This window comes from Neofelis nebulosa, chromosome 12 (genome assembly GCF_028018385.1).
Source record: "Neofelis nebulosa isolate mNeoNeb1 chromosome 12, mNeoNeb1.pri, whole genome shotgun sequence".
Lineage (NCBI taxonomy): Eukaryota > Metazoa > Chordata > Mammalia > Carnivora > Felidae > Neofelis > Neofelis nebulosa.
In genome coordinates, this window is record NC_080793.1 from 37282151 (window position 1) to 37306982 (window position 24832).

General features: G+C 49.2%; 3 protein-coding genes across 10 annotated transcripts; 2 read left to right on the forward strand and 1 right to left on the reverse strand.

Moving 5' to 3' along the window:
- Nucleotides 1-2120: 2120 nt before the first annotated feature.
- HINT2 (histidine triad nucleotide binding protein 2) lies at nucleotides 2121-4321 on the forward strand. Of its 2 annotated transcripts, none has more exons than XM_058694948.1 (5): nucleotides 2121-2364; nucleotides 3498-3638; nucleotides 3735-3839; nucleotides 3946-4018; nucleotides 4129-4321. In XM_058694948.1, the coding sequence occupies exons 1-5, from the start codon at nucleotides 2188-2190 to the stop codon at nucleotides 4140-4142; spliced, it is 510 nt and encodes a 169-aa protein (XP_058550931.1). In that variant the 5' UTR covers nucleotides 2121-2187; the 3' UTR covers nucleotides 4143-4321. The 2 variants fall into 2 exon arrangements, with proteins under 2 accessions (XP_058550931.1, XP_058550930.1); XM_058694947.1 differs by having other exon boundaries at nucleotides 2128-2364; nucleotides 4140-4321.
- A 276-nt stretch (nucleotides 4322-4597) lies between these two features.
- Nucleotides 4598-7451, forward strand: SPAG8 (sperm associated antigen 8). Of its 4 annotated transcripts, none has more exons than XM_058694961.1 (7): nucleotides 4604-5312; nucleotides 5411-6104; nucleotides 6230-6404; nucleotides 6601-6646; nucleotides 6732-6846; nucleotides 6947-7025; nucleotides 7131-7245. In XM_058694961.1, the coding sequence occupies exons 1-6, from the start codon at nucleotides 5275-5277 to the stop codon at nucleotides 6989-6991; spliced, it is 1113 nt and encodes a 370-aa protein (XP_058550944.1). In that variant the 5' UTR covers nucleotides 4604-5274; the 3' UTR covers nucleotides 6992-7025; nucleotides 7131-7245. The 4 variants fall into 4 exon arrangements, with proteins under 4 accessions (XP_058550943.1, XP_058550941.1, XP_058550944.1 ...); XM_058694959.1 differs by having other exon boundaries at nucleotides 4605-5312; nucleotides 6963-7025; nucleotides 7131-7451; XM_058694960.1 differs by having other exon boundaries at nucleotides 4598-5308; nucleotides 6963-7451.
- A 73-nt stretch (nucleotides 7452-7524) lies between these two features.
- On the reverse strand, nucleotides 7525-24594 carry NPR2 (natriuretic peptide receptor 2). 4 transcript variants are annotated; one of them, XM_058694954.1, is made up of 22 exons: nucleotides 23095-24593; nucleotides 22067-22272; nucleotides 16958-17071; nucleotides 16521-16656; nucleotides 16184-16278; nucleotides 15825-15957; nucleotides 15511-15595; nucleotides 14914-15034; nucleotides 14677-14751; nucleotides 14402-14479; nucleotides 14065-14169; nucleotides 13896-13967; nucleotides 12000-12159; nucleotides 11690-11845; nucleotides 11443-11611; nucleotides 11132-11278; nucleotides 10522-10645; nucleotides 10263-10331; nucleotides 8532-8706; nucleotides 8362-8460; nucleotides 7997-8088; nucleotides 7525-7865 (listed from the first exon to the last, which is right to left on the reverse strand). In XM_058694954.1, exons 1-22 carry the CDS (start codon nucleotides 23759-23761, stop codon nucleotides 7800-7802), a joined length of 3144 nt encoding a protein of 1047 aa, XP_058550937.1. In that variant the 5' UTR covers nucleotides 23762-24593; the 3' UTR covers nucleotides 7525-7799. The 4 variants fall into 4 exon arrangements, with proteins under 4 accessions (XP_058550937.1, XP_058550936.1, XP_058550938.1 ...); XM_058694953.1 differs by having other exon boundaries at nucleotides 14914-15043; XM_058694955.1 differs by lacking the exon at nucleotides 14677-14751 and having other exon boundaries at nucleotides 14914-15043; nucleotides 23095-24594.
- Nucleotides 24595-24832: the final 238 nt, after the last annotated feature.

Below are 24832 nucleotides of genomic sequence, written 5' to 3' on the forward strand. Positions count from 1 at the left end.
GTTTGGAGTAAAAACTGTAGGCCAGGGGCCAAAATCAGTGAATCATAAATTATTTTTATGAGGAGTGGGAGATTCTGGCACTAATTGGCTCTGTGATCCTAGGCATATCATCACTTTCCCTCTCTGGGCCTCAGTTTCTGGATCTATAAAAGAGGAATAATCTCTGTGCCACTTGCTCTCCCTGAGAACCTAAAGAAATAACCAGTTTCAAAGTGCTTTGTAGTCACCTACCCTGCCTGGCTGGTTTCCTTCCTCTTCCTAGATCCCAGCTCTTTTTATCTCTTGAACTTCTCCAGAGCAGCTCTAGGGGTTGCTGCTGTCTCAGAGGCACCACGAGAACTGCATACAGCCTCTAGGGCACAGAGAAAAGGCCAGTCAGTCTACATTTCCCCACATTTGGGGAAGCTATCTGTCCTTCCAAAGGAAGGAATGCAATCTGGACTGCTAGAACTCCTAGGGGAAATTACAGGGTCAAATGTCTGCCCATTGGAGGAAAAAGGCCTTTCTAACAATAATATGGCTATACAAAAGATTATTCCTATCTCCAGAAGTAGAGTTCTTCTTGACTGGTGATATGCAATTAGTGCCATAATGACCATTCACCGAAACGAATTAAATAGTCAACAGTAAAGGAATGGTTACTGTAATAAACTCATTCAAGGAAATAATATGCAGACATTACAAAGTATGTTTACATAGACTATGTAATAATATGGAAAATTGATTGTAAGGGGCAGAATAGGAATATACATCCAATACATATGTACTTTATATAATGAACGGAAATGAAACACCAAATGTTATTCATTCCACAATCACTGATGTGCTAAAACAACAACAACAACAACAACAAAAACCACCTAAAGATACAGTGGTGGCTTTTCTCCTAAGTGTTAACTGTCAGGCTAAACCTTGGTTGGGTAAGTATATTAGCATTTTGTGACCCCTGTTCCTTAGGTCAAAAATATATATTCCAACAAAATGAAATATACTTCTCACCCAGCAATGACACACTCCTGTTGTCCCTCAAACCCGACTAACTGAAAATACCAGGTACGAGGCTGTTTCATACACCATTTCTGATTAGAAAAGAACATTGGATACCTACTCCTTTGCTTGTTAGTCGTGTGCAAAGACAGGTCACTATCACCGCCTCCCGTTAAAAAGAAGAAGAGGAGGAGGAGGAGGAGGGAGGGGGAGGGGACGGGGAGGGAGAGGTGAGGGGAGGGGGAGGAGGAGGAAGAAGAGGAGGAGGAGGAGAAGAAGAGGAAGAAGAAAGCAAAAAAAAAAAAAAAAGTTCTGAAAACGAACTGCAGAATCTTCAATGTTGGAGTATGCACACAGGAACATAAACAAGGGACTGCCCTTAGATGAGTAAGTTAAAAATCTTTGAAACGCTCAAGGGTCTGAAATGCCCTCGTGGGGAAAACGCTGGCTATCTTATCCCTCCAGTTAAATACAGAGAACTGAGGGTTGATGGGGGTTGGGGGTGGAAGTGGGAATGGCCATCACTGGCATTGAGGAGGGCACTTGGGATGAGCACTGGGTATTGTATGTAAGCAATGAATCATGGGAATCCACTCCCGAAGCCAATAGCACACTGTGTATATACAGTGTATGCTAGCGAACTTGACAAGAAATTACAAGAAAAAAAAAAAAAAAGATAAAAGGACCGGTCTCAGTTCACCTTCAGCCTCACATGGCAGGCATTCCCGCCCCCTTCTTCCGGGACTCCTAAAACCTTGGCCTCCAGGGGTTGCGGTGATTCCCGGAGCCAGCCAGCGCCGAGTGCCCTCAGAACCCGCCCTCCTCCTGACCAATGCGGGGAGAGGGTCTACGATGTCAGAGGGCTCGGTGCCGCACCAATGTTGTGCAGCAGAGCCAAACGGAGTTAAATCCCACGTCTCTTAATCCTTCCAATGGAGTGAGAAAGTCTCTTGGGGAAACACTTAGGGAGCCCAATGGCAAAGGAACTTTCACTCTGACCAGAAGTCGAAGCCAATGAAGTGGAAAACTAGCCCACGAGCTGGCAGAAGCAGCCAATGGGATGAAAAGATTCCGCCTCCACCGTGGCGGCGGAGCCAGTGGAGTGAATGACACCACCCTCTGGTCCAAAGGACCTCAAGAGGAGCCCAGGAGCGCGGCCAATGGGATAGCAGGGCTCGCTCGCGGCCTCCAGCGGAGCCAATGGCCGTCGTTTGCCGGCTCCGTGGCGGCCCCCACCTCGGGCGACGGCCGGGCCTGCCTGCTGGCCGGAGGAGAGATTCGGCGGCTGAGGGCAAGATGGCGGCGGCCCTGGTGGTGGCCGCCGGGCTGCGCGTGGCGCGTGGGGCTGTAGCGCTGGTGGGGCCGCGGGGGGCGCAGGTGAGGAGCGGCCGCGGGGGCGCGGAGGGCGTCCCGCGGGCTCTGCTGCCCTCCGGGGCCGGCGTTCTCCCCCAGGCGCGTGCAGCCCATTGGCCTCGCGGGGACGGAGCCCGAGCGTCTGGCAGGGAATGCTGCCTCTCCTGGAGGCGCAAGCTCCAAGGCCGCTTGGCGAGGTCGGGCTGGTAGTCGGCAGCAGCCTCTCGGCGGTGGCTCGGGCGCCCGGGTTGCGACAGGGTCGGTGCGTTGGCTGCTGCCTCCTAAAACCGAACGCCTGTTCCGGGCAGCCTCCTGAGTGCCCCCTGCAGGAAGTGAGGTTTGTCTTCTCGGAGCCAGTCTCCTGCCCGCTTCAGACCCCTGGCCTTCTGAACACAAGTGTTAATCTCTCATCTTCCCCATTTATCAGAGGGGTCAGGTTCATCCCAACTCTTTCTCCCATAGTGTGACAGCACTGACTTGAGCCTTCTCTGAGCCCCCGGAAACGGGCATCCCTACCCTCAGTCCCCTGCGGCTGTCGTTGCTGAATTCACTTAACTCTTCCTTTCACTGATTCAAGGAACTGGAGTTAAAGTTCACAAAAGAGCTCAGATGTAACACCAAGACATGTTTGTGTCAAAGAGGGAAATTGTGTGAAAACCTGAATAAAACAGGTAAAATACCTTAGAGATTAGATAACAAGTAATGGAAATAAGTGGAAACTTAGTAACAGGGCTTGAGTACAGGGAAAGAGCTCCAATGGTCTTAAAAGATGATGCAGAAAACTTTATATTTGAAGCCAAGAGGAGGGATTTATCTAAGGTAATTCCGTGATAAAAGAGGAACCAAATCTTAAGTTTCCAGTTCTCATCCTGTGTCCTTTCTCCTGAACAGTGCTAAATTTACTAGACACTTTAGGAACAGGAATCAATTGCAGTACCGAATCCTGTATTGTATCTAACTAGGCTCAGCACTATCTGACCCTACTCTCTACTGCTGACACTCTGAAATTGAGGAAATTTTCCTTAGGATGGGAGCCACTAATAGGTTCTTAGAAGGGTGAAGTTAATGATTATCAGAGTCCGGCCTCTGCCAGCTCCTGACTATATAGGAGAGGTATTGTCAACCCCCTCCCTTGGGTATGTCTGACCCACCTTCAGGTCCGAGGAGCTGCAGGTGTGACCGATGGAAATGAAGTGTCGAAGGCCCAGCAGGCAGCTCCTCAGGGAGCAGCCCCAACTATCTTCTCCCGGATCCTGGATCGAAGCCTCCCAGCTGACATTTTGTATGAGGACCAGCAGGTGGGGTGCCCTTAGGACCCATCCCCTTGGGAATTTAATAGGTACCATCAGCCTGTTGAAGTAATGAAGTGGCCTCTGGCCTTTCACTGCTTCCAGTGTCTCGTATTCCGTGATGTGGCCCCTCAGGCTCCTGTGCACTTCCTGGTCATTCCTAAGAAGCCCATTCCTCGGATTAGCCAGGCTGAAGAAGAAGACCAGCAGGTGGGAAGAATAGAGCCAAGGTTTGGCTTTGGGGGGAACCCTGGACTCAGCTAGAGGTTTTGCTCCCTGTGAATGAAGCCACCCATCTCCCTCCCTTTCCCTCTAGCTTCTAGGACATCTTCTCCTTGTGGCTAAGAAGACAGCAAAGGCTGAGGGGCTGGGAGATGGATACCGACTTGGTGAGTCACTTTTGGCCATTGAGCCCCTTGCCTATGAATTCTCATACCTACCCTTCAATATGATCTTTATTCTTTGACCTTTCCCGTGATCCTGACCCCCTAACCCCAAGCTCCATTTCAGTGATCAATGATGGGAAGCTGGGCTCACAGTCCGTGTATCATCTGCACATTCATGTACTTGGGGGCCGACAGCTCCAGTGGCCTCCAGGTTGAACTTCCAACTGACCAAGAACCTGAGACCTGGATTCTTGGAGGGTGGGGGAAAAGGAACCCTATGATGCTAATAAACTTGTTCTCCCTCAATTTTGGATCACTGTTTTAAATATATAAAGATTTATCTCACAAATAGAAAAGAAAACATTAAAGATAATGATCCTGTGGTACCTGGCTGGCTCAGTTGTTGGAGCATGCAACTCTTGATCTTGGGCTTGAGTTCGAGCCCCACATTGGGTGTGGAGATTACTTAAAAATACAATCTTAAAAAAAAAAAAAAAAAAAAAAAAGATTATGGTCTTGACTATGGTCTGAGTGAGAGACATTAAGGAGGCCCATCCTGTAGTGAAAGAAGCATTTGCCTATAGATTTGTGGGTCCTCATGACAAATGGTCCACCTGGGTCAAGCTTCTAGAAAAATAGCAATAGAAATAAGCCTATATGAGTAGGGAAAGACTGAAACCCAGGGGTGAGACACTCAATCCTGGCCCTTATTCAGATGCCAAGACAAGTTCTAGGGTGGTCTGGGAGGAGGATGGCCAACGTGAGGGTCTTTTACTGAAGGAGAAGTAATCACACCAAAAAAAAAAAAAAAAAAAGGCTGCCACTCTTTGATCCCCATGTCTCACCATTTTGCTTTTTAGTTGTCTGATGTATTTTAAACCTTAAACTTTTAAAAGACTCCCTGCCCCACCCCATTTTTTAGAATGAACTGCGGGTAAGTTACTGTTGCCCCTACACAAGTACACTGATACTACAGCCCTGTGCTTGTCTCCAACACAAAGAACCACCTTAGAAAGCCTCAGAATCATGCTTAAGTGTAGAAGGCAGAACCCTAGACTAGCGGAACCTTAAGAGCTGGGCTGAGGCGGAACGGAGTCTGAACGGAAAGCAAACTTCCTAGACTTCCCCAGGTTTAAGACTTCCGCCCCGCAGAGAATTTGTCTCCACCCCCACCCAACACTTCCGCCCAACTCGAGTCCTGCGCAGTCTCCTGGAATTATTTGCCGTCTCTATGGCAACCCGGTAGCTGGAGACCGAAGATGGAGACCGCGCAGTCTACCAAGGGATCGAGATGTCGGTGAGAGCGGCAGCTTTGGCGGCTGGTGTAAGGGGACGAGAAAGGTCAGCGGACTTAACACCGCTTTTGACAACTTTGTCGCATTCGCTTTCTTTCAGATCTTTAGATGTACAGCCTGGCACTGAAGGACTAGGGTCCACTTCAGAACCATTTTCTTCGGATGGGCATCCTATATCGGCCCTGGCAGCCGCAACTACAGCAGCTGCAGCCTCCTCCGCCGACAAAGCGACTGTGTTATCTGCAAAGACCCCAGCGTGCCACTCTGAGCCGAACCTTCTCATGAACCACTCCTCTGACAGTCTTCTGGGGGATCCCTGCACTGAAGCCAGCTTTACCCACAGCATTGGCCATGGGAAACTTGGCATTGAGCCTATCTATGTTTCCCATATTGCTCAGGATCCCTGTACTACAAAAGACCTTAGCTCTAGTCCTGGCCCTGTTCTTGGCTCCAGTTCTGGTCCCTGCCATGGCTCTGATCAAGACACTGGTCCTGATTCTGGCCCTGGTCCTGCTACTGACTCTGGGCCTGGTCCAGGCTGTGGCCATGACCGTGAGCCCAGCCGCCACAATCTTCCAAGTTTCAGAACCCCCCACGCAGATATGGTCCCTAATTATGCCTCCTGGAATCACTACTGCCACTGGGAACCTCGGAAACAACCCTGGAAATTTTTGCAAGTCTCAGAACCTGGTGCCCGAGGGCATTGGAAGACCCCTGAGGTTGAAGGGAAGTGTAAGGTTCCCAATGAAACATTGCCACGGGGCCACAGCCTTCTCTACAACTGGGAGGAGGAGGTATTAAGGTTTTGACCTGCTCCCTTTTCCTGAAGACTGTCCCCAATTTCCTGGGGGAGGCAGTAGTTTATGATGAGGGTGGGTGCCATAAAGGACATCCTGGTCACTCAACTTGGGGCCCACAGAGAGCCACCAACCACCTGGATCAAGTCCCAAGCATGCAGGATGGCTCTGAGAGTTTCTTCTTCCGACATGGACACCAGGGACTGCTGACCCTGCAGCTACAGTCACCCATGTCCTTCAGCACCACTCAGAAAGACTCATACCAGCCCCCGCGAAACTGCTATCAGCCAACTCGAGGTGTGAAGCATGAGAGAATGGGCCAGAATGAGCAATCAGAGATAAAAGAGAGGAAGGAATTTCTAGTGGGACTATGGATTGTTTAATGGGTACAAGGGTAAAGCCCCATGATTTTCCTTCTTTTCTCACATTTGTTTCTTTGGGCCTGCTTGTTAACCAGACTCTCCCACTCTCTCCACTCCCTGCCCTCCTACAGGAAAGCGTGAAGCCATGCTGGAGATGCTCCTGCGCCACCAGATCTGGTGAGAGGCTGGGCAAAGGGTAAAGGGGAGGCAGGGAAGACAAAAATCAGGGAAGAATGGCTTTGACGCCCCCAGGACTATACAGTAAAGAGGTGCAGGCAGAGCAGGAAGCCACAAGGAAGCAGTTTGAGGTCGAGTCTGTGACACACCATGACTACCGAAAGGAGCTGGTGCAAGCCGGGCCTCCTGCCCCAACCAAGGTGAGAACTTATCCCACCGCGCTTGTACGGCTGGGCTCTAATGGGCTGTGGGGGAGCAGCAGAGGTTAAGAGAGGGAGCTTCAAACCAAGAGTTTTTCAGTATCTTTCCCTTCCAGCCTCACGACTACCGTCGGGAGCAACCTGAAACCTTCTGGATACAGAGGGCACCACAGCTACCGGTGTGTGAGGGTGTTAGGAGTAGGGGAAAACAAGGAGGGGGAAGAGGCTGTTCTGTTCTGGCTTGGCGCAGAGCGGGATCTGTCCTCATTCTGGCCTTCCTCCAGGGTGTCAGTAGCATCAAGACTCTGGACACGCCATTCCGGAAGAACTGCAGCTTCTCAACACCAGTGCCTCTGTCTCTGGGGCAGCCTTTGCCCTATGAACCTGAGAATTATTCCCACCAACTGGGAGAAATATCTTCCCTTGTCTGTCAGGGAGGAGGACAGGGAGGTGGAATGGGTGGAACTACTATCTAAGGGTTGAGGAGGGAAGAGGGATATGGACTATGGAATCGATTTCTGTCTGTACTGGAGAGGTGGAAAGGAAGTGAATTCTGTCTGTACTAGGTGAAGAGGCTTCTCATAAAGGGTTCTCTCTCATCCTGAGACTGCTAATTCAGTGATTCTGTGAGTAACCATGTTCCTTGGATTTGCCCCTAACCCAGACTCTGACACCATGACATTTTTTGTTGTTTTATATTTGGCCAAAATATTCTGGTTTAGATACAGATATTTACAGAAGGTAGGGAAGAAGGGAACCAGGCCAGAGGGAGGCAGGTATATGTACAAGGCTGAGCTGCAAAGGGCAACAACTTCCTTACAAAGTAGGGTTTTTGTGCACGTTGGTTTCCATCTTACATGACAGTGTCCATTTCCGGTGTGTAGAGAGATGGTGACTGCTGCCCACCCAGGTACCAGCAGCAGGAGATTGTCTCACTTAGGAAGAAGTAGGGTTTACAGGAGCCCAGCAGGGCCTTTCCGCTCTCCTAGGAGCCAGTAAGTTCGCATCTTTCCTTTTCCCTGGAAGTGGGGGAGTGAAGATAATTCAGATTCTTCTATGTTATTCTTTTTATCTCTGTCTTTTCCCCATGATCCCCATAATTGTTTTCATCCTCCCTTTCCATGACCCCTCCCCCATGGCCTGCCATCACCTTCATCTCCACATCCCCCCGAAGCTCTAGCTGGAAGCATCCTAGCTCATCCAGGGCGTCCTTGGTGGTAGAGGAGACATGGATCTTCAGGGCTGGGGTGGGATGGGGTGCCGGGATGGTGGAAAAATGAATCAAAGAAAAGACAATAGAAGAGTTGGCAGTACTGGAGAGAGCTTTACCAAACCACCACCCCTCAGGAGGCTCTCAGTCTTCCCAGGGCACATGCGCTAGAACCAAAATATGTCCAAGAATGGGGCGGTCAGGAACTGTGGTCTCTCAGACTGAGAGATTTGGAAGGACTCTGAAAAGAAGAAAAGGGCACCACAAATTGAGGCTGAGACTGGGGTTGAGGGCTACTGTTTTACCTTGACCATTAGACTCCATTCGGGAGGCAGTGTTCACCGTGTCTCCAAAGAGACAATAGCGGGGCATCTTCAGGCCAACAACCCCAGCACAGACGGGCCCTGTGAGAAGAAACAGGTTGGGAGAGCCTGGGAAAAGCAGATACGAGGGACGGAGTGAGAGTCAGCCTTACCCGTGTGGACCCCTATGCGTAGCCTCAGCTGGTCATGGGGTCGGTGGCGGATGCGGAAGGAAGAAACTGCATCCAGTAGTGCTAGAGCCATACGAGCAATTTCTGGGGCATGACGTTGACCATTTCGGCCTGGGAGACCAGACACCACCATGTAGGCATCTCCAATCGTTTCTACCTGATTGAGATGGGGTTTAAAAGGTCACCTCTATGTGTATCAGTGGGAATGGGTAAGAGCAGAAAGAGACAAGCTGGACACCACTATGAGTCATCCCAGCAGCCTGGGAGGCCAGAGCATCGACTGGAAAATGAGTGCTGTGGTGCTGAGAATCAGGGGTGGGGCGCGGGCAGAGTTTCAGGGCGTCTTTAAATCCTCCCACAACCACCCCTGTACCTGGTGAACACTCAGTAACCATTTGCTGAGGGAATGGATACCCTGTCTGCAACAAGATGTGAACAAATAGGCTCTGCTGTCAGGAGGTGGGAAGCAAGGAAACAGGCCTAACCTGAAGAGCACAGAGGCTGGTGAGGTCAGGCAGGCCCAGTGAAATAGGCCTCAGACAAAATAAAAAACGTTGAAAAAAAAAAAAAAATTAAAAAAAAAAAAAATGGGGCGCCTGGGTGGCGCAGTCGGTTAAGCGTCCGACTTCAGCCAGGTCACGATCTCGCGGTCCGTGAGTTCGAGCCCCGCGTCAGGCTCTGGGCTGATGGCTCCGAGCCTGGAGCCTGTTTCCGATTCTGTGTCTCCCTCTCTCTCTGCCCCTCCCCCGTTCATGCTCTGTCTCTCTCTGTCCAAAAATAAATAAAAAACGTTGAAAAAAAAAAAATTTTTAAAAGAAATAGGCCTCAGACAGCCTGAACTGTCCAAGGTAAGAAAGCAGACGCTTGGCTGTGTTAATTGTACTGAAGCTATCCAAAAGAATGTCCTGTTTTTAGGAACTAGACACTGAACTGTTTAGGGATAAAGGGGCACTATGCCTGCAACTTACTCTCAAATGGTTCAAAAAGTAATTAGGTCGATAGATACATTTTTAAAAAATAAAGCAAATGGGGGTAAAGTGTGCATAATTGGTCAATCTGAGTAAAGGGTTTATTGTCACAGTAATAACAGACGTGGTAGAATAAGTCCAAATAAAGGGACAGGAACACATATGTATTGTTGGTGTAATGTTAGACATTTCCACAATAAATCTATTATTCCCATCTTCTAGGTAAAATACCTGAGGCTCAAGGAGCTTTACAGTTACTTGCCCAAGGCCACACAGTCAACAGTCACAAAGTCAACACCTAAATCCTGATGATTTTTACTGCCAGGCACAGTAAATAAAGCCCACGCCGTGCCAACTCAATGACTTCAACAAAAATTTTTACAAGGTAGCTTGTTCCTCAGCCCCATAAGTCATTCTGTACCTACATCCCATATGATTCATCCATGTCTGGAGAGAACGGAGGGAAGAGAAAAGACGATAGACAATATTTATACCCCTAGGCAAAAAGTGGCAGATAGGCTCTAGATCCTGTGATGGTTCTGATTAGGGCAGCTTGAGGATTCACAAGAAATTAGACCAGGATGTACAATTAGAGTGCCAGAGCCTCGTCTGTCTACAAAGGGCACCCAGTACTAGGGTGCTGGAGACCCAGGAGGGCAAACTGCCAATGGAGCAGGTAGGTATGTAGGGTTTGGGAGACTGGGTTTTAAAGGGGTCTCAGTAGGAGGGTAGCCCTGGCTCTCACCTTGTAGACGTCAAAGTTGTCAATTATGGCATCAAAGCAGGTATACAGGTCATTAAGAAGTGTCACCACCTAACAGGGATGGGAAAGTAGAGCCCCTGAGACCTGTGCCTAACTTTCTAAGAATTCTTCACCCATAAGCTAGAACAAAATATGGGAACTCCAGAACAAAGGAATCTCCCCTATTATCAAGGATTCCTATGCCCCAGTGAAGTTCCCCAGATCCCTATCCCACCCCCTACTTCTCACCCATGGCTCTCACCTGCATGGGGGTGCTCTCTGCTGACAAAGCTGTGAAGCCAACAATGTCACTGAAGTAGATGGTAACACTGTCAAAGGCCTCAGCCTGTACAGTCTCTCCCCGTTTTAACTGCTCTGCCACTGAACTAGGAAGCAAGGGTGCAGTATGAGCCAAACTGAGAGAAAGAGGATGAGAGGGGGAGAGAAAAGGGGTATATGGTTGAGCAGAAGAGGAGTTATGAAAGCTGAGCCTGGTAGAAGACGAGGAAGGTGGCTGGGAAGACATTACAGACTAGCTCAAGTAAAGCATTTAAGTGGTGGGGGTTGGAAGGGGACCCCAGGGATGGGCACTAAGTGTCTCAAGTTGGGATTGTTCTACATACACTTGCTGGTGCAAAGGCATGGTAGAGCAGTGTCCTAAGAAGAAGGGATAGGAATCAGAGAGAAGGCAGCAAAGCTCATTTGAAGACAAAATGAAAACACACTGTGTAAAGCCAGAAAGGCTCACTGTGTCAAGATATAACAAAGCAGCATTCTAAGAGTTGGGAAGTGAGTTCTCAGGAGCTTGATCAGGCAGAACTCAACGGAGCAGAATATCAAAGGAAGGTTGGGGAAGGGTGACAAATTCTCACTGGGGTAGAATTTGGTAGAGCAGAGCCTCAGCCTTGCGTTTCTCCTCCAGATAGGCCTGTGTGCGCTCCTCCACCAGCTTCTCCAGGTTATTGGCATACTGCTCCATGCGCAACAGCAGGTTGTCCAGTATGCTCGTGCCGCCCTCCCTGGGGGGAGGCCAGAATATGGTACCTGCTCCCAGATTCTCAAGACTCCCAGGACTTCCTACCCAACCCACCTTCTTGGCCCCACCAGCCCCACACACCTCATCCACCAAGACTGATGAGGCTTCTATCCCTGGGGAGCCCTTGCCCCCTAAGTGCCCTCTCACTTGTTAAAGCGGCGAATGAACCCCTTAATTTGTCCAAAGTCTGGCCGCTCAGCTGGTTCTTGGGCCCAACATCGCTCCATCAGCAAAACCAACTCTTCATTCAGTTGGGTCCGGTCAATGCTCGGCCGGAAATATGGCCGTTGACCATTTCGGACCTTCTGGACAATCTCTGAGGGTGATAAAGGGTTTGGATGAAGAACAGGGTCCCCCAGGTAGAGCAGTCTGTGGGTAGTAGATTGACTCTCACCTTTGGGGCTGAGGTCCAGGCCCTCCAAGTAGAAAGGACCACTGCGAAGTGCTATCTCCTGTAAGATGATCCCAAAGCTATAGACATCAGCCTTCTGCATGCCTGTGGTTGGCAACGGATTCCCACCAAGCAGTTCTGGGGCAGTCCACAGCTTCTCTAAAAAGAAGGAACAGGCTGGCCAGGTCCTCAAAAAGAGCCCATAATACTCCCCATGTTCCTGTCATTCCATCTCCCTCTCCCACCCTCCCTAGGTGGAAATGATCAAGGCCAGAGGAGCTATATAAAAGTGAGTTGTGGGGGAAGGCCTCACTGGCATAGAGGGCGTGGCTGTCATCAGGTTCAGCAGTTGATCGGAAGCTGGCCAGGCCATAGTCTGTGATTTTGAGCACAAAACGACTATCCACCACACAGTTGGAGGACTTGAGACTCCCGTGGGATGCAATAATGCTGTTATGGAGAAAGGCCATGCCCTGCAGGATACAGATCAAGTCATGGGTTTGGATCATATATGGCTTAGGATACCCCCTCTCTATGAGATGGGCATTAGCTAGCTGTCTGAAGATCTTGGGACCATAAAAACCATAAGCTACTTTTGGAAGGCATCCTTTGCAGTTTCTACCCAAAGAAGCAGGCTGAATAGGACACTTATCCCTTCCTGGTACCATAAACTGTATATTGGCACCTAAGCACCAGGGACAAGAAATGTTTAAGGGGAAGGACAAGGGGAGCTATCAGTTATTTACCCTAGAAAGAGCAGTCAGTCTTCTGAGTAGTGAACAGAACTAGGAGGGTGAACTCTAAGACTGATGTGACTGACACCCATGATGGCCTCAAATGTACGGCCACCACTAGGAAAACCTAGGAAGGCTAGAGACTCAGCTATCCAGAGTACCTAGATGTACCAAGACTAACCAGTTGTCAACTTTAACATATAACCATGTGTAGGCAGGCAAGTCAGGATGGAGGAAGAAAGTAAGGGCCAGAGAGAAAGTGGAGAAAATAGTAAATTAGTAAAACCCTGGAAAATGGACAAAAGTAGGAGACAGCTGCCAAGCCAACACAGAAACCAGACACTTCTGGCCCCATGGGGCCAGACAGGAGAAAACCTTTGCATATGAGGGACCATTAGGCAGGTCCTAAGAAGGCAGAGTGATGCTTCCCAAAATGAAACCCTAGGAGCCCACCCACGTCAGTTCAGGTGGAACAGAAAAAGGATGCAGTGTTCTATATGCTAACCAAAACAACTGTGTCTAAATATTTAGCTCTGGACATAAACAATTCATAATTCCAGTCTCTGTGAACTCCTCCTTTTTATTCCTTTCGATATCAATAAAACCTTTGGGAGTCACCAAATTTGTGAATACAGAAAGGATTAATCAGGCTTCTGGCTATGTTCTAAATCACTTTTCCATCAAATTATTGTTCTCTCAAAAGTCATATTTTTCTTATATTTAATGTCACAGCCAACACATCAACTTTACCTAATATTTTATCTCATTTAATGGCAAACTTTCACACACACACAAAAATTCTAAATAACCTCATGAGAATTAAACAGAAAAGCCAAAGCCAGCTTCAGGTGCAGTGCAAGTGACCCACTGGGCTGACTCACTGGCTGCAGCACTTGCTCTAAACACCTGTCCAACTCATGCAAGATTCAAATTCATACCTCTCTATACCCACGGGCCTCTGGGTCACTTGAAAATAGCTAAAACCTAATATATGGGAAGATACTACAGGTTTAGTATAATTTTCCTTGGTTTCTCTTAGTTTTACTAGTAAATGTTCTTTATAAGATTTCAGTTTTTCTGAACAAAAGAGCAGATATGCCAAATATTGGTCAGAGAATACATGATTCTATGTTTGATGACCTCATTCATTTTTTTCCTGCTAAGAAATCTTAATATAAGCTCGTGGAGGTTTAAAAACAAACAAACAAAAAAAGATGATGGCAAGAGATTAGAGATATTTAGGGCAGGAACACAAAACTTCTTTACAAGTACAGGACTCGTTGTGGCCAATACATCTCCCCCAATTAAAAACTCCAGACCTTTTATTTACCCATTATTGCCCAACCAGAGATATAAGGGGAACTGGAGAAAATGGGACTTTTAGAGGACTAGGAAGGAGAAGCTGAAAGCAAAGATCAAGAAACAAAGGCATTTGAAAGCAGATGAACTCTTAAGGAAGAGTGGGGAAGACTCACCTTAACAAGGTCATTAATGAGCGAATAACGAAACATCCAGTCCAAGTTGATGCTGTCATTTTCCAGAATATCCTGGTAGTGACATGGAACAGATTATGTGACTATCCTAGTAGCACTAGCTATCACAGGCCTTTCTCCCCTGCCCCTAGAATCTCCACCTTTCCCTTACCTGTAAACTCCCACGAGGACAATACTCGGTGACAATGCAAATGTTGGGAGGGTCAATGCAGGCACCAATGAAGCGAGTGAGATGGTTGAACTGAACATCTCTCATCTAACAACAATAACAACAAAAGGTGAGGGGGCGGGGGAGAGAATTCAAAGAGATACAGAAATCTACCACTGCATGAGAGAGCCTTTCTCTTAACTGTACCTGCAACTTAAAATCACTTATAAATAAACCCCTTGACCTCCTAGCCAATTTTACTATTCCCCTCTCTTCTTCCCCCTTTCCTCTTCTCCATCCCTTTTTACCCTGAACCCTGAACCCACACACCATTACATACATGTTTGAGTTCAAACAGAACCTGCCGGGTCAGCTCAATGCGCTTCTTATTCACGTGTTTGATGGCAACAACATTTCCCTGATGGCAGGAGTGAAAGAGGAAAAGGGAAATTAGTTCCTGGGTGCTGGGAAATACTGGAGAACTGTGGACATCCAGGAGCTCAGCTGGACACAGGAAGGAAGGTTATGAGGGGCAGAGATTTGTGGGAAGAGGTGATAGATGGGGATGAGACAGGATGAAATGGTGGGGACCAGAACAAGCGGATGACTGTTCACCTTGAAGTGACCGGTGTTGGCAAAGATCTGGTATTTCCCATGGGCTGTCATGAGCGAGCCGTAACTGGATCCCCGCTGGGGCCAAGGGCAACATGGAGGCGGAAGGATGAAAGGAACATTAGATGATGGTGGCAGTGCAGGGGCTATCATTACAGGCCAATGTGCTGGGAAAGGTCCAGGGTACGAAAGGACAGGAACTCAGAGGGAAGCAGAGGGACAGCTGAGACAAGGGCTCACCAGCGACAGCGTGAGGCGACTGCCTGCACCTTTATGATATCGTTCTGAATTGCCAAATTGCAGTTCTTCCCAGCGAATGCGCCACAACATGCTAGCCAGCTCCTTCTCCAGCATCAGCTTTCTGTAAGGACTGCACATCTCAGTTGACTGGCAAGCCCAATCCTACCACCCCGTAAGCCAACAGTGGGGTTTCAGCGGCTTCCCCGAAGCTCCCGATGCTACAACTTTTATACCTGAGGCGGGACTCGCTGCAGGACTGAGACAGAAGGATGCATTCTCTACATAGGGGATACATGCCCTATGCTCACTTGAAAACACAGAGGCTGAAGGTAAAAGTTCTTTCTTAAAATGGTAGCATTCACGGAAAATTCACCTTTGCCCTTATAAAACCCCACTCAAAATCCCTAGTTAGGACACCCAGTCTAGAACCAAAAGTGGGAAAACAACACCTAGGCTAAAAGACAGCTTAACAAGAAAGGCTAGAGAGGAAGATGTTAGGCCTAAGAGGTAGCCATCAAACGAAAGATACCCACTAGCCCCCAGAAAGCCTGGGCAGTGGGAGGGAGGGAGCAGGTCGGTGGGAAGGCCAGAACTCACCGGAAAATGAGGAAGCTGGAGACACCAAACATGATGAAGGTGATTCCTGTGCCCAGTGCCACAATCGCCAGAGTTGAAAGCGGAGCTGAAGGAGAGAGGGGACCCTGAGAAAGACTATGTGGAGCTGTGGACGGGGCGGGGGTGGTGCTCAGGGTGTGAGAAGCAGACAGATTTCTGGAGGGAAAGAAGTGAGGAAGGGGTATACAGTATACAAGTCAAGGAAAACAGAGCTAAGGGTGGGGAGTTAGGGAGGGGAGGTGAAAGAATGGGAGGGAGGGGAGGAAGAATTACTCCCAACCCCTGCACACACCCACTTTTATCACAGGATGGGTCGTCCAAGTCAAAGGCACAGGGGGGATTGTCCAAGGGGGGGGCCCCCTTCACCCAGGGGATAGGCCGTCCTGTCCACCAAATCTGCTTCTCGGCTCCTGAGTAGTGAGCTGCAGGCTGTGAGGAAGGAGAAAACTGGGCCCACAGGCCTGCTCCCACCAGCCTCTCTCCCAGACCCCAGCTATTTGGCTGCTTTTCTCCCCCAACTTCCCACCTACCCAGCATGCAGCTCCAGCAGAGAAAGTAAGTCCCTGCCTCTACTACCTTTGGTTCTGCCCCACTGAACCTCTGAAAGCTGGATATTCAGGGCCCACATTCTCCTCCCTGCTTCTTCCCCCATCACCTGGAAGTCCCCAGAATCCAGATCTCCCATGGCCCACAGGACAAAATCAGTCTCTCGGTCATTGTTCTTGTCCATAACAACCAGTCCAGTTACACCTAAGATAGAAAAGAGTAGCCCTTACTTTGAGATCTACTCTATGCCCCTCTCCTATGCCCTGATTCCTCTAAGTCCTTAGAGTCCCTCCCTGCCCCTGTTCTTAATACACGCCCACCTCTACCACGTTCTCTGACCTCCCCACTAACTTCCTCCTGCCCCTCGTATCTTGTATTTTCTTCTGCCTACTCCACTCCCAGGCCTGAGAGCAGCCCTCTGGTCTCCTCCTGGCCTCCTTCATTACCGTGGTATCTTCGGCCCTGCATCTTCTCCACTATTCGAAGTCCATCTTCCCGGGTGCCTCCTTCCTGTATTGTCTCGTTCAGGACTTCAGCATATAGCAGGATCCCATCATAGAAGCAGCCAGCAATGAGGTTCATCTAGGGGTGGTAACTTCAGCAGTGCTCTCCAAATGAACTGCCAGGCCCCTCCCCAGCCCCCTTTCCCATCTCTGGGGTCTCCCTCTACCTCTTCTCTCTTCTGGTTCGCTTCCTTCCTTCCTCTCATTCCTAAAGTGCCAGCCCTACCTCACTTGACAAAAGGGCAGAAAGAAAAATCCTGTATAAAAGCAGACAGTTCCCATGTATGGCTGGCTCCACGGCCAAGGCTTAATGCTGAGTTAGGGAGAAGAGCCTTTCCTCAAAGCCTGGCCTGACTCTCAGGAAAGAGAGATCTACTTACCAGGGAGGGGGCTAGCTCCACACCAAAATCTTCCCGGGCTCTTATCAGCAGACGATTCTGGAATTCCTGATACTCAGGATTTGGGGGTTCTCGGTATGTGATCACCAATACTGTCTGTATCAACAGCGCATGGGGGAGAATGAAAAGGATTCAAGATAGGCATTGGGGAAGAGAGGAAGCACGATAGGGAAACTTGGTGAAATACACATGATATGAAATATACACAGGTGAGTCTGAAGGCTGAGAGGATACTAAACTCTGTGTTGTGTGTGCCCCTGTGTGTGTGATATATGTATGGAATATGTTCAATACATCTGGGAAGAGGTGAGTGGCACTCCTCCATGAAAGGTGCATGGTTCTGGGAAGGTGGAGACTAGGAAATAGATGAAATCAACTCCATCCCCAAGCCTCTCCACCAGCCAAGCCTCCCTGCCAGGCTGCCACAGCACTCACAGCTGCTCGCTCTGTCCCTTCCTACTCACTATCAAGGACAACACTGATAAAACAGCTCCTCTCTGAGGTCTTAATCACTGTTAATGTTATCAGTTAAATGTTTATATTTTCAAAAAAGAAGTGTTTATATTTTCATTTGGGCCACTTGGAACGGTGCCTCCATCTAGTAAATAAAAGAGATTTCAGGTTCTATGACAACTGGGGGAAATACTTGGAGACAATGATTCCATCTGTGAAAAGTTGTGGACCCATTCATTTAACGTGTGGAACACCTACCATCAGCAACACTGTCCTGCATAGTGGCATGGTCCTATATGTCACTAAGTAATAGACATGTGTCACAGAGAAAACATGTAGTCATATGCCCACACACATTTCACAGATGAGCAAACAACATATGTGATCTCAGCCACACCCACATCTCACTGGCCTTAAGTCAGCACATCTCTGTCTCTCACTGGGGTGCCCATGTGACTCCCACCGACCTTACACATTCTCCCTTCCTCAGCTGATGGACACACTGGCCTCTGCCTACACCTCAGGCCTACCCAATCACTGAGACTAGCCTTTGTCTCAGATAGGAAATTGGCATCGCAACCTCAGGGAAAGACTTCAGATCAATGTATTTTATGAAATGTGACTTTGTGAACATAACATCTACGGACTTCTACCAGTTCTGTTAATTCCTGTCATTGAAAGTACATGTGGACATAGAGATACTAGATAAATCACATATGATTTATTATATATAAATTCATTCTAGGTAGGAAATAATAAATTCAGTTTCTAATATGTATTCATTACATTAGACTAGACTTTGCTTCATAATGTAATTATTCTTACTGGGGCATTTGGATCCTTGATCACATACTTGTAATACTCTCCCACCCTCGGGCAAAATTTAAAAGAAGGGGGCTGAGGTGGAGTTGGGAGGGTTTGTTCAGTAACACCTGTTTCAAGAATAAAAGAAAAATAGAAGGGTAGGATATTGTTGACAAACGATGTAAAAAAAAATCAGGAAAAGAGCCCCAAAAGATCATGCTTAACACAAATTATATTTCAATACAAAGGCTGATAAACAGGTTTTTAACACTTTTTAAACACATCATAATTCTCTAGGTTTATCTGTTTGCTAGACTAGCAGTTCTCAAACTTTTTGATCTCATGACCTCTTTATACCACTAAAAATTACTGAGGACCACAAAGAGCTTTTGATTGTTTGGATTACATCTATCAATATTTATGTTTTAGAAATTAAAACTGACAAACTTTTAAAACACAAGAATATTCAACTACCCCTTCTACAGCTGCCAGAGTGATAACAGCAGCACGTGTCATGTAGCCTCTGGAAAACTCCACTGTGCAATCGTGGAGGAATAAGAGTGAGGACGCAAATAAACATCTTAGTATTATTTCTTAAATAGTTTTGACCTCATGGTCCTTCTAAGAGGATTTCAGTGACCCCCAGGTTTCCAAGACCACATTTTGAAAACTGCTATGCTAGACTGTTTTGCTGTGGTTACTAGCTACTAAAAAAAAGAGCAAGAAAGAAGAAGAATGTCCAAAGAATTTCTATGCTTGCTCAGGGGCTAGAGAGAAGCAGGTAAAGGGAGGTAGATAATGGTGTCCCTTTTTTCAGCGGGCTCCAGGTGAGAAAAAAAAAAAACAAGCAAAGGCTGCCAAAAACAGGTTTAGCTGTGAGTGAAGCCAGATGTACACCTAGGCACTGGTGGTGTGCCTTGAGGCCTACGTTTGAGGCCCCCTCGGCCACATCAGGAGGCGCTGTCAGCAGTGGCTTAAACAGACAAAAAATTGTCTCCAGAAGAGATTCTGCCTTACGCGGCCCTCGGTCTAGCCCTGACTTCCATTCTAGCTGCTGGTGTCTCCTCTAATGCAATCTCATGCTGGTCACCTAGGTTGCGACTTCTGCCTAGGTTTGACCCTGTAGTCCTCAAAGGCACAGCCTGGGACCATAGAGCCTGGTCATTTGCTTATTTAGCTCCATTGTGTCTACGTATTCTCTGTCCTGGCTGATCATCTTGGTTTATAGTACCTGCCGGCTCTACTCCTCTGCGGACGAATTCTTAGTCGTGTCCCCGCTTCTCCCCAACGCACCCGGTAATTCACTTCAACAAGTATGTGCTAGGCATATGGAATACAAAGATGAGCATGATCCTTGCCCGCCAGTAGCTATAGCTCAATGGGCGAGAAAAATCATATCAATATAACTCAATTTCTGAGCCTCTCCCCCAGTAGACCAGTTATCTCTGGTTAAGGGCTCTCTGCTCTTTCATCCTTGACTGGAGCTGACTGCCCACTTCCCTCACCCCTTGCCCTGCTTCAGCACTGGAACAACATGAGTAGTTTTTCTAGAAAACACTTCATTACTCCCTTACCCTCACCCCACCCCAAAGCCTTGATTTCCCCCTCAGCATATTCTTGACTGCCTATTTCCCCTTCTTTTGTGTCATAGCAAAATCCCTCTTTGTTTTTCTGAATAATGCCTGCAGTAAGTGGGAGAACTGAGAATTAATTTATCTGTTAGCTGACTAGATCTCATTTCCCCCCAAGCTAAGTGCTGGGGCCCGTTGACTGGTAGGAATTCTCAGACAAGAAAGAGAGATACTCCTTCCACAAAAAAGAATACAGCCCATAAAGCTATGGAGTCCTCCCATCCAGGAGAGCCACAGAGATCTACCTTGACCACACTAGCTAGAGTACAATTCCCTTGCCATTCCCTTCTCATGAGAAGCAGTTTTTTTTCCCCCTGGTTTTATTTTTTACGGGGTTTTTAGTAACACTCACCGCAAGTTGTCCTATGTTTGTATTTATTTGCTCATTTAATGTCTGTCTCTCCTACTAAATGTAAGCTCCAGGCAGGAGCTACATCTGTTATGTTCTCCACTGCATACCAGTACCTAGCACAGTGATTGGGACATAATAGGTGCTCAACAGACACTAATAGAATGAGCCAATATTCAAATGACACAAACATTGACTGATAATGTGGTTAAGCTCTATAGGAGATGGAGTTAAGCACAAGAATAGGAAATTCAGTTCAACCTGGGGATTCAAGGATTGTTTCCTCAAAGGAAAAATAACTGATCTGAGCCTTAAAGAATACACACACATTATCCAGACAAAGGTGAGAAGGTTGTTTTAGGCAAAAGTGACAGCATAAACAAAACCTGTCCTGCCACTGCCCAGGTTCAAGTGTGACAGTCACAGACTCATACCAGACATGTCATTCACAGATACCACTAAATATACAATTACAGTCACACAAAATTTTACTCATTAGAGAAGATGACCACCCAAGTCCAGCCCTTGTAAAGATCTACTGAATTTTAGACTCAGAGAATCCCTGGGTTGAAAAGACTTTAAAGTTACCCTATATGCCACTTAAAATCCTTTTTTCAGAAAAAGGAGAGATAGTGAAAAAAATTGGTGGAAGAGTCAGGGAACAATTCATGGGTGTGATTTGCAGGGGCAGAGATTTGGCATGAGGGAAGAAAGAACATTCCAGAAAAATAGAGCAAAGAGCACAATGGCAAGGGGGCCGGGAGGCCCAGGGGTTGGGGAACTGAGAGAGGTCTGGTTGGCTGGAGTACTGGGCATGAGGGGCACTAGGAGGCAAGACTGAAAACCTGGGCTGAACACAGACTGTAGAAGGTCTGAAATGTCATGATAAGGAGTCAGGACTTTATTCTGTAGGAATTTAGTCATTGAAAGTTTTGAGCAGAGGAGTGAAATGAACAGTCATGTCAATTTCCCCTGCAAGTTGTTTCCTAAATTCATTTCTTTCCATTCCTACTACTGCCACTGTCCTTGAAGCCTATATCACCTCACTCCATTTGACCCGAATACAGGTGATCTCACTGCCTCTAACCTCCTCCTCTTCTTATCCAACCTGAATTCTGTCTTTATATTTCTCTTCACAAAAAAATATCAAGGACCCCACATCCAAGTCCAAGCGCCTTAATTTTAGCTTCAGAGCTCTCCTTAATCTGATTATATCTTTGCAACATTATTTCCTACATCTGCTTCAAGCCAACCCTTCTTTCTTGTCAGGTCAGTATCTTCTTGGTTTCCCAAACATGTCCATTTCTATCTTTTATCTCTTTGCTCAGACTGCCTAGATCCTCTCTCCTGCTGAGACTAGGACTGTGGCATCTATCTTTCAAGTCACAAAAGATTCTCATCTTTATAAAAAAGCTTTCCTAAACCCAGCTCACATTGACTCTCCCTCATCTGAACCCCAAGTTCTTAGTGTCTGTTCCAGGACACATAATCATATTCTTTCTCGTATTTGTATCTAACTGTACTTCAATCATACCTCGCCTATCCAGAAAGGATGGAAGTCCTCCCAGGGCCCAGGACCAGGTCTTTTCCTGAACTTTTCTCCCTCACAGTAAAGTCTACTAGTGGGACTTAAGAGAATGTTCCAGGATCTTGGGAGGTAGCCTTAGTAATGAAAAAAGAGTCACAAAAGTGGGGAAGTAAGGAAGAATGACAGGAGACTCAAAAAGCCTCTGTTAATTTCACTCTTGTAGCTCATAATTCCTGTCCTGTTTCTGGGGTTTCTGTGGGTCTTATGACAGAGAATCTCCAAAGAAGTTTCCTTTCCCCCTCCTCCACGTTTGGCGCAAATGATACCTGAAAGGCCTCTCTGAGGGCCTGGGCCTGTTCCCGGGTGCGATTGTCCTGCCAGGGCCGGCCTGTGGAGCGTGTGGGGCCTGCACGAAGACTCTCCCCAAAGACGTCCAGGTAAAAGAAGACATAATCCCCATTGGTCAGGTTCTCCCTCTGGGCCTGGAGCAGGATCTCATGCAGCATCTCCAGAGGGCCACAGATATACACAACTGGGAACAAGTATAAAACAGAGGAGCATTCTGAGAAAGTCCCCAGTCCCCAGGCAGCCCCCTCTCTGAACCATCTGCATTTCCATCTTCAGCAAGGAAGAAAGTGCCCTAACCTATCAACCACCCAACATATGCTCCCCATCCCTCCCCCTTGGAGTCTATGTCATAAGTGCCTTGGGGCTTTATGGACCATCTGGCAGAGGTCAGAGTCTGACTCCAGACCCCAGAGGAAGGGAGCTATCAGCCTTTAAGCCCCTCCTCTTCCCAGAGCTCTGACTGCTGCGCCCCACCCAGCCCTCCTCACTGCCCCATTCGGCCCTGCCTCTCCCTAGGCTCAAAGGCACTGACTGCTCAGAATTACTGTCAGTGGCAGTTTTACTCTGTCTTTCCCCAACAAATGCGCTGAATCCAAAAGCCCATTTATGGAGTCCTTACTATTTTTCTGCCCTGTCTTGGTGCCCCGTCTGAGAAGTCTCTGCTCACAGATGACACTCATTCTGGAGTGGCCATCAACCACATCCAGTACTCTAGGGCACTCGTATTGCTCCCGAGAGTCAGTTTCCCCCCAATCCCACCTTCTTCTCTGACACAGGCTCCACCTCTCATGCTACCTTATTCCTTGTTTACATCTGCCTATGCTGTCCACAAGCTTCCCTAATACAATGGCTTAGCCTTCTCACAGGTGCTCTCTCCACATGTGCTTCTTGACCCCAACCACCACATACATCTCAGTGCCCACCTCCATCCAGTTTCCCAGTGCTGAGCTGCAGGGATACAGCGACCCTCCTCCCCTGACCCTAAGATAGCCTGGGCCACACTCACTGCGCCCGTTGGCCCGGATGAAGTGGGTGGCCTGCTCAGGGCCCCCTGGCTCACGGGCATACACCTGGTGCTGCACACTGAGGTTGCTGCCCTGCAGGGCCTCAAAGACGCCCTCGATGGTGAAGTAGTGAGGCCGGTCATCTGTGCGAGCATCCAGATACAGCAAGGCAGCACGGGCAGTCCAATTGAAGTGCCCGTGTAATGTCACTACAAACTCACCCAGCTTGGGAGCAGAGGGGCCAGTGCGCACCAGAGTACGATAATGCTCATTCTTAGCTGCAAAACCAGAGGCCACAGCACCCGCAGTCAGCAGGGGAAGGCGCCAATGTGAGGCAAAGCGGGCCACAGAGGCAGCGGGGTACACGCAACCGGGACCCAACAGAAGATCGGGGTCGTGGTACAGCTTGAGGTCCACAGCGCGCAGCGGTGCCAGGTACTCAGAGCAGGCGCCATCTAGTTCCGAGCTGACAAACCTCAGGTCCACAGGCAGTGCCCGGCCCAGCGCCTCCACAGCTAGTGCCACAGCAGGACCCACCCGTGGCCAGGCCCAGGCATAGCTCAGGTTGTGTTCTGGCAGCACCACCGCCAGAGTCAGGTTCCGCGCCCCCGGAGGACGCACCCCACCTGCCAGGGCTGCCACCAACAGCAGGAGTGATGGCAGTGCCATAGGGAGAAAGCAGCGGCCCCACCACCCCCAGAACCTGGTGCCACTCTGGCCTATGGAGGAGGCACAAGCACCACCCAGCCTGGAACCTGGGGAAGATGGCCAGGGAGAGAAGTGAGGAGAAGCTAGGCAGGCTGCGACACAGAAAGTGGTGGGGACGGGTGAAGAGAGATGGGAAGAAGCCCCGGGGGTTGGGTAAGGAGTGGGTCCACCGGTCTGGGGCAAGGACTGAGGGCTGAGTAGGGTGGCAGGAGAAGGTAGGGACCAAGGGGGCCTGTGACTGGGATGGGGACAGTGAGAGGCGAAGGAGCCTGATGAATCTTGAGCTTTAGCGGGGAAGGAAAAGGGGATCCGAGACTGGGATGGGGTGGGGGCGGGGGGGAGGCTGGTACAAAGGAAAGGCCTGAGGGGACCTCACAGCTGAAGGGGCTAGGAGGGCTGAGAGCTGCGAAAAGGAGGACCAAGGGGGTAAGGTGGGAGGGGGCCCGCGCCGCGGAAGGACCGGGACCATGGGCGGGCGGGGAGCGAAGCGAGGCCTGGGCTGGAGCAGAGGGAAAGGCAGGGGTAAATCTCCCAGTGAAGGCTTCTCCTGAAGCTCCTGCTTGGACTAACGGGCCCAGGGCGCTGGTCCCATCCGGAGCTGCGGCGGCCCCGCCCGTGTCCCAGCTCCTCTCTGCTCCGCTCCTCCTGGGCCCGGGCGGCCGGCGCTGCCGGGCGCTTCCTCCCGCCCCCCGCCTGGGCCCCCGGGCGCGCCGCTTGTCCAGGTCAGGTCGCCGCGGCCCGGCCCGTCTCCGCTCGCTGCGCCGGCGGCGGCGGCCGAGTGTGACTCCCCGGGCAGGCCGCCCGCCCCCGCCCCCGCCCCGCGCCTTCCCCGCCCCCTCGCCGGCGGCCCCTCCTCCTCCCCCTCAGGCCCCACCCTCTGGCGCCTGCTGTCTCCCCCCACCCCCTACCCTGGCGCCCAGGGACATCCCAGGTCTTAAACCCACCCACTGACAACTCGGGGGCTCCGCGCCAGGGGCTCTCAGGCCGGTGAGGTTCCTGGTCGTCCTCTCACTTTACGGGCCCAGCCCTGTC